Source organism: Nicotiana sylvestris, chromosome 11 (genome assembly GCF_000393655.2).
Source record: "Nicotiana sylvestris chromosome 11, ASM39365v2, whole genome shotgun sequence".
NCBI classification, from domain to species: Eukaryota; Viridiplantae; Streptophyta; class Magnoliopsida; order Solanales; family Solanaceae; genus Nicotiana; species Nicotiana sylvestris.
Window position 1 is genome coordinate 84,440,581 of NC_091067.1, and position 7,409 is coordinate 84,447,989.

Consider the following 7,409-nt stretch of genomic DNA (forward strand, 5'->3'; position numbering starts at 1 on the left):
TTCATTAATTTTGCCAGAGAATCCACAGCTGCATTTTCTTCCCATTAAGATGTGCTAGGAAATTCGACTCTCCAACTACTCCATTAATAACATACAATCATGAAAATATTAAAATATGTTCTTGAGTTACCATTAATAAATTCAATTATATCAGTCGAATTTACTTTCACTTTCAGAGATTGCGGACCTCGATCAAGCAATTCAACACTTGTGTGGTTTGCCATGGTAATACTAGAGTAATACTCTATTGCACCCGGTCTCCGCTACTATTTCTGACTACTCCACCTAGACCACTTTTTGCTAGTTTTATAAGAAGCAGAACCATAGTATTAAGTTTGAAATAACTTTAATTTATTCCAAAGGTCCTTTAGAAAAAGGCTATAAAAACAGTTCAGGAAAAATATGCATGGTTCTTTCTATAAGCCATCCCAAGTCGTTATTTTTTACTTCAATTTTTAGGTTTTTCTTTAAATAATTTTAGATATACACTAAATGTGTAAGAGCCAAACTTTTCTAATAGAACGATAATAACTAGTTTCATCATGGAAAATTTTGTAAATTTCCTTAACTCAACAAAAAACATAGGAAGTTTCTACAAATTAACGCAGTCCTCAAGGGAGACCTTACACAATTTATAGGAACTTTTCTCCTAGTTATTTCCAAGTTTTTTTTTTCTTTTCTTATTTTTCATAATTTTTTTATCTCATGCAAATTGAATTTACTAGTACTGTTGAGAAAATAACAGAAATTTTAAAGGTAGATGTCACAATTTAATTTTGAGCTTTTGTTGAATGGCTAATACTGAAATTTCAAACTATCTAGGTTAGAAATTATAACCTACGTAGTTTACCTAACGATTGTCTAGCTAATAGAATCCTTCAACAGAAAACTATAGTACTAATTCTTTATAAAATTTGGGTTGATAGGAAAATAGGGAAGTTTGAAATTGTTAACTTCAAATTATGTTATGACGTTATCTTCATATATGTAATATTAGGTGGCGTGGCTGCATTTAAAACTGTCAAATCTGTAGGCTCAAGCAAGTTGCTCAGAAAAACCAAAAAACAAGTGCACAATTAACACGCTAAAGAAAATTTCTAAGTAATTCATTTGGTGACTGTTGACTCAGACCAAGTCTCCCTTGACGCCTCATTCATAGTACTTGCATTATATTCTAAATATAAATACTTCCAAAATCTGAACGATAATTCGCATATTTCACAACTACACAGTATTTTTCGTCTTTCATTTTCCTCTCGTTGCTATCTTAAGTTTTAAGAATATTCAAAAAACATTCAAGTTTTTTTAAGTTATGAATCCCTCAGCTCCAAGTTATGATTATGTTTCAAAATCTCCACTGCCTGATTACGGCGAAAAGCCGACAACTGGAATCCCTGTGGCAGCAGCGAGCTATGCTCCTCAGTTTCAAGCTAATCATAATCCTGGAACTTGGTCCACTGGACTCTGTGACTGTTTCTCCGATGTCTCTAACTGTACGTTGTTTTTCTCATTTTTTTTTTTTTTTTTGCATATTTGCGTGATTTTTTTCCATGTATGATGATGATGTTATTATTGGAATTCTTTTCCTAAGTTTCTGATTATTTTTTCCAGGTTGCATAACTTGCTGGTGTCCCTGTATTACATTTGGACAGATTGCAGAGATCGTCGACAAAGGAACAACTTGTAAGCAACAGTAAATTAAACCACTAGGAGTAACAGTTATTTTGTTTGTCGTTTTTCCCCCAAAAATGGGCAATATGAATTTATCATTTGTCATTATTATTAATTTCAAAGTTACCTGACGGATTATACTAAAGTTCTATGCACTGTAATACGAAACATATCTGCATAACAAGGCCACGAAAAATATGTGTGTTTCATATAAAGTAAATGCTTCTAAATTATAGTACAATATAAAAGTTTTTATGTGCTTCGCTAGCATTTATCTCTTTTACTGTATATATAGCACTAAAATTCGTTAAATATTTAACCTTACTTCATATATCATGGATTAACAAAATAGATTGAAGTGAGCTCTTCAATTCTAGGGAATGATGCGAAAAAGAATGAAAACTTTGGTAGAAAAAAATAGAAGAAAAATAAACCAAAAGAATAAATAATTGAGTATGATATCTTCTTCTGCTTTTCTTTTTGTTTTTCTGACAAAAATGATGCTGTCTAGTGGGGGAGCTATCCTTGTCCATGGGCTGTCAATCAATTGACATCTCTTAACTGAAAAAATTTCCTATGTAAATAGATAAAAATTACCCCATCCTTTTCATTTTAGATTAAATAGTTTGACTCGACACGGAGTTTAAGAAAAAAGAACAAGACTTTTGAAACTTGTGATCTTAAAAGCTTAAGGGGTAAAAAGTTTGTGGGGCCATGACATTTGTGTAGCTATAAAAACTTCTCATTAAGGGTAAATGAGTAAAATGAAAGAGTTTAAAGTTGAATTATTTCTAAATTTAGAAATGTGTCATTTGTTTTGGAACAGACTAAAAAGTAAAGTACCTCATCTAATATAAAACGGAGAGACTATACACTAAGGGGTCGTTTGATAGGGCGTATAAGAATAATGCTAAATAAGGTACATTAGTAATGCATGAGTTAGTAATGCAAACATTAGTTATACAGGGAATATTTCTTATGCATTGTTTGGTGTGGTATTAAAAATTAAAATGCATTGCATAATTTTTAAGAAATTTAATTGTTTACCAAAATGCCCTCCATATTCTATAACTTAAGGCACTTTAAGGATAATTTTGTCTTTAACTATGCTACTGCATGCATTAATAGCCTTTGTATAGCTAATGTCATGATTTTCTATGCATCAGCTATACATAAGATAATACCAAATAGAGTGTATAACTAATATAACTAATGCTTGTATTAGTTATACATAGGTTAAAAAAGTGTATCAAACAAAGCATTACTAATACACAAAGCTAATGCATGCATTATTTTCTCTAGCACACTCTACCAAACGACCTCTAATTCTCTTAACTTCATCGTGTACTCCCTCCGTTCCAATTTATGTGAACCTCTTTGACTGGGGATGAAGTTTAAGAAAAAATGAAACTTTTGGAATTTGTGATCCTAAACAAAGTCAAGAAGGGGCCAAAAATATTTGTGGGGTTCTAAAAGCTTTTCATTAAGGGTAAAATTGTAAGTTTAAGCTAAATTGTTACCAAATTTAAAAATGGGTCATTCTTTTTTAAACCGACCAAAAAAGAAATAGGTTCACGTAAAGTGGAACAGAGAGAGTATTTACTTTTTATATTTCGACTCCCCTTATTAAACTCTGACTCCGCGACTAATTGTGATGGTGTTGGTTGCAGCTTGTGGGGCAAGTGGAGCTATTTATTTCCTAATAGAAGCATTAACAGGGTGTGGATGCATCTATTCATGCTTCTATCGCACAAAGATGAGGAAACAATACATGTTGCCAGAGAGCAGTTGTGGAGACTGTATGCTTCATTTCTGCTGTGAATGCTGTGCTTTGTGTCAAGAGTACCGTGAGCTTAAACACCGTGGCTTTGACATGTCTATTGGTAAATATTCCTCCACCAAAGCAAAATCTGTATTTCATTTTATTTGACTTTTTCTTCTTTTTACTTTCTTCAAAAAAGGAATGGCATATATTTTCAATTCTTTAGTGACATGTTCTTATATCCATAGAAATATCATAATATCTTTAAGATAATATATTTTAAGGATATACTTTTGGTGAATTTGTCAAAAATCTATTTCATTTCTTTCTTATACTTTGTAGGCGGCCGTGAAACGACCACTATATCTTCATGTTAAAAAAAGAATGGCATCATATTTCAATTATTTTTTTAATTTAAACTTCTCCCTTTACATGTAGTGGCTTAGCTTGTTCATATATTCATAGAAATATCACGGTAAGTTTAAGACTATATGTTTTAAGAATATACTTTTGGTATGTGTATCAAAAACAATTTTCCTTTTTTTTCTTTTCTGAAACAACGCATTCAGTCAAACAACTACTGTATCTTCTTATTAATATCTAAAATTGATGAGATACTTGTCGTTCTTGTTTGACAACATACAGGTTGGCAGGCAAATATGGAGAACCAAAACAAAGGAATGGGGATGGCTCCGGTAGTTCAAGGAGGAATGACTCGATAAATGGATAGCTTCCTTTTGACTTGTTCAGTGTGATATATTAATGCTCTCTTTTTGTCGTTTTTCTTTTACTTATTGGGGGAGGATATTAGTTCCAAGATGTAATATTGGTTGTCGAGTGATGTATAATATGAATATTTTCTTTACTGTTCTTCTTTTTCCTTATGTCTTTTATATTCTTTTTCACTTTCTATGATAATCTTCTTTACTGAATACTTGTAAGATTTGTACTACTACCTATCTTTTGGTGTGGATGAACAATAACTTTCCCGGGTGGTATTGTAGCTATTAGTTGACCTAACATTTTTCTCACTGCACGAAGAAATTGTTTCAAGAATTCGCAATTAAAAAGTACGTAATAAGAATAATCAATAATTGCAAACGTAATAACAACAATCAAAAGGAGCTGCTATTGGAAAAGAAAATATTATTGCAGGAATTGAAGAACGACTGGGACTGTTATAGTCACTACAGGAAATCATAGCTACGACAATATTTAATTAATGACATATATAATAAATGTCAGAAAAAGACCAATTTTGTGACATTTTTTAAGAAATATCGTAAAATGAGTGACATTTAATAAGAAATGACAGAACTGTTGAGACATTTTAAGTAAAAATGTCACATATTCATGAGTATTTACTGACATTTACGCTAATGAAGGAAATTTTCCTACTTTTTAATTTTTAATCGTTACAAATTGAAACTAAAAACATTAAGGAAGGCCTGTCTACTGAAACCCTACCAATCTCTTCCCATCCTCAACCCCCAAATCACGATGCCAATGTTTTATATTCACAAAATTGTCAAGGTCCCCGTGAAACCGTAGCCGCCTACTACTAATTTTCTGTTGAACTAACTTCGTATATCTATCTGGCACTATCAATCTCTTGAAGTTTGGAGTTGCGATCGGTTAGCGAATAAGCCAATCCCAGCGTGACGCAGAAAATCGAAAGGTGAGATGACCAGGTTGGTGTCTAGAACTCTAAACGTGACAGAAGTTTACCAAAATTTAGGCATTTGGTGGAGCGTCATATTTAATCTATTCTCTAGTATTTAGATTCTACTACTGATAATTCTCAGACTTTTGGTTCATTTTATTAAGGTTCAGGTTAGGGTTATTCATTTGTGATTTATGTTCTATTTTGTTCATTGGATTGAATTTCCAGTTAAATGCCTTTAACAGGGTTGCAATCTTTTCTCATATCTTCGTTCTATTCCATTCCTACCAACTGTTTGAGTGAATGCCTTAGAGGATTAGATTATTGACATTGTTTGGGTGTTCAATTTGTTCTTACTATTGCAGAACCCTGAAATCCATTAACCACATATGGCATACTGATGCACTAGTCGATGCAAAAGGTAAATGAGTTACTAAATTATAGGGCTATCCTTTTCACTACTACATTGCGTGATGCTATTTCCAACAGGATATGAACATACAGTCACTTATCTTCTGTTAAGAGTTGTTTGGTTGTGCTTGATGGTGACTCTAATCCAAACAACACGGCAGATTGGATTGGAAAAGAAGCTTGTGGATACTTGTTCGTGAGGGAAAAGGTAAAGGCCATTATGATTATGTGTTTGATAATTTAGATAGTAGATGGTGTAAGGTATCTTAAGATATCAACTTTATCGACAATTCAAGTTGGATAAGGAACATTGCCATTAATGTTGGGACTGAAATTGATCTATATATCATTCTGACGAATTGAAGAGCAAAGAAGGATTTAGCAAGCCTTTACAATGATACTAGAGATTGTTAGTTCCTCTTCCGCACCACACTAATATTTTCATGTTATTTCTCTTTGCTTTAGCTTATAGAAAGCACTGTCCACCATTCTTGGGACATTGAAATTTGGAAGTTAGGAAAAGATTGCCAAAGATGTTTTGTCACCTAAACAGCTGGCTGAGAAGGGGATATCATCTGTCAAACACTTCCTACATTTGTATGTAATTCCATCTTTGTTAGTGGAGTTATCTTTTGCATAAGCTTATAATGCCAAATTGATACATTGCTTTTGAGATTCTAATGTTGAATTGGTTTTTAATCACGTTGCTCTTGCAGAAGGTAGCCGCATGACTTTATATACATTTTCAACATATCTTACGAGGTATAATCACGTTGTTATTTTTGCTACTTAGTAGTAATTTCCTAAACAAGTTTGGTGATGATTCTTTCCTTTTTTGATTTCAGTTCTTGGAATACTTTAAAAGAAAGCGAGAGCAACTAATGTAAAGGAATGGTTGACTTGGGGAAAACATGGAAACTAAAGCTTTTTCATCAGAAGGACGATATTAAAGCTATGACCAGCGTAGATTGTTTTGGACGTTTAAGGGAAAAGTTATTTAATTGTATGTTGAAGTAACTTATAGTTGGTTCAAATTCTTTGTAGTGTACTGGAAAGTATTGAAATAGGAATGGATGTTATTGTGAATAAATTATTGTTAATCTATTATTTTCTTTAATATAAATATGTCTTTCATTTAATCTTTAGCTATGACTAATATAATTATTTTCACATTCACATTATAAGTCAGAAACTATAAATAATTAAACGACATTTATATATATGTCGCAAACAAGATAGGTTAAGTACCCAAATTAGTGACATTGAATAAATGCCGTCACTAAATGTCACAAATTATTTGCCGACATTAATCTAAGTGTCAGAAAAAAAACGACATTGAACGTTCCGACATTTGATTTAAGTGTAAAATAAATGTCAGTAAATGATTTTGTGACATTTATGTTACTTATACCGACATTTATTAAATGTCGTCGTATGTCATATTTCTTGTAGTGAGTATTCCTCTTTATCCTTAAGGTACTTACGCTCTCACTATTTTGTTGCTAGGTGTAGGCATGTCAAGCCCAAAATTTGGGTGGGAAATGATTGAAACTCCGGTATTAACTCTCTGTATCTTTGATAGCTAGTTTAATTAAGGGATTTTTTCGTTTTCATATACTTTTTCAAATTTTATTATAAAAAATATTCATGTTTAGTAATTTATCCGACCTAAACAACTTTTACCTATAAAATATATACATTTGTTTAAACTAGAATCCTTTCAGTTGTAGTCTTCCTTATTTAGACACGGAATTTTTGGGATTGCGTATATCTCTTCGGAGATTTTACCGACGCAATCATCGCAACTTAATCAAGCCATTGTATTTGTAGATTCCTGCTATAATGCTGATTTCTCTGATAATCAAATTATTCTCTGGTTTTCTCTCTTTCCTCTGGTTTTCC

At 32.1% G+C, this 7,409-nt stretch overlaps 1 protein-coding gene and 1 long non-coding RNA gene across 5 annotated transcripts; both read left to right on the forward strand.

The window, feature by feature from the left end:
• The first annotated feature begins 1,086 nt into the window (after window positions 1–1,086).
• Window positions 1,087–4,298, forward strand: LOC104240776 (protein PLANT CADMIUM RESISTANCE 2-like). Its single transcript, XM_009795662.2, has 4 exons — window positions 1,087–1,493; window positions 1,612–1,683; window positions 3,342–3,554; window positions 4,079–4,298. The coding sequence occupies exons 1-4, from the start codon at window positions 1,313–1,315 to the stop codon at window positions 4,153–4,155; spliced, it is 543 nt and encodes a 180-aa protein (XP_009793964.1). The 5' UTR covers window positions 1,087–1,312; the 3' UTR covers window positions 4,156–4,298.
• Window positions 4,299–4,800: 502 nt separating this feature from the next.
• LOC104240775 (uncharacterized) lies at window positions 4,801–6,630 on the forward strand. 4 transcript variants are annotated; one of them, XR_714533.2, is made up of 6 exons: window positions 4,802–5,124; window positions 5,462–5,517; window positions 5,586–5,715; window positions 5,973–6,104; window positions 6,224–6,269; window positions 6,353–6,630. It is a non-coding gene; the product is annotated as an uncharacterized lncRNA (long non-coding RNA). The 4 variants fall into 4 exon arrangements; XR_011403674.1 differs by having other exon boundaries at window positions 4,803–5,111; XR_714531.2 differs by having other exon boundaries at window positions 4,801–5,124; window positions 5,462–5,715.
• Window positions 6,631–7,409: the final 779 nt, after the last annotated feature.

Bases quoted from the DNA above. Each gene is read 5' to 3' on its own strand.
- LOC104240776 (XM_009795662.2), top strand. From the start codon at position 1,313: ATGAATCCCTCAGCTCCAAGTTATGATTATGTTTCAAAATCTCCACTG. The intron at 1,494-1,611 runs GTACGTTGTTTT...TATTTTTTCCAG, and splicing joins TTTCTCCGATGTCTCTAACT to GTTGCATAACTTGCTGGTGT. The intron at 3,555-4,078 runs GTAAATATTCCT...GACAACATACAG, and splicing joins TGGCTTTGACATGTCTATTG to GTTGGCAGGCAAATATGGAG.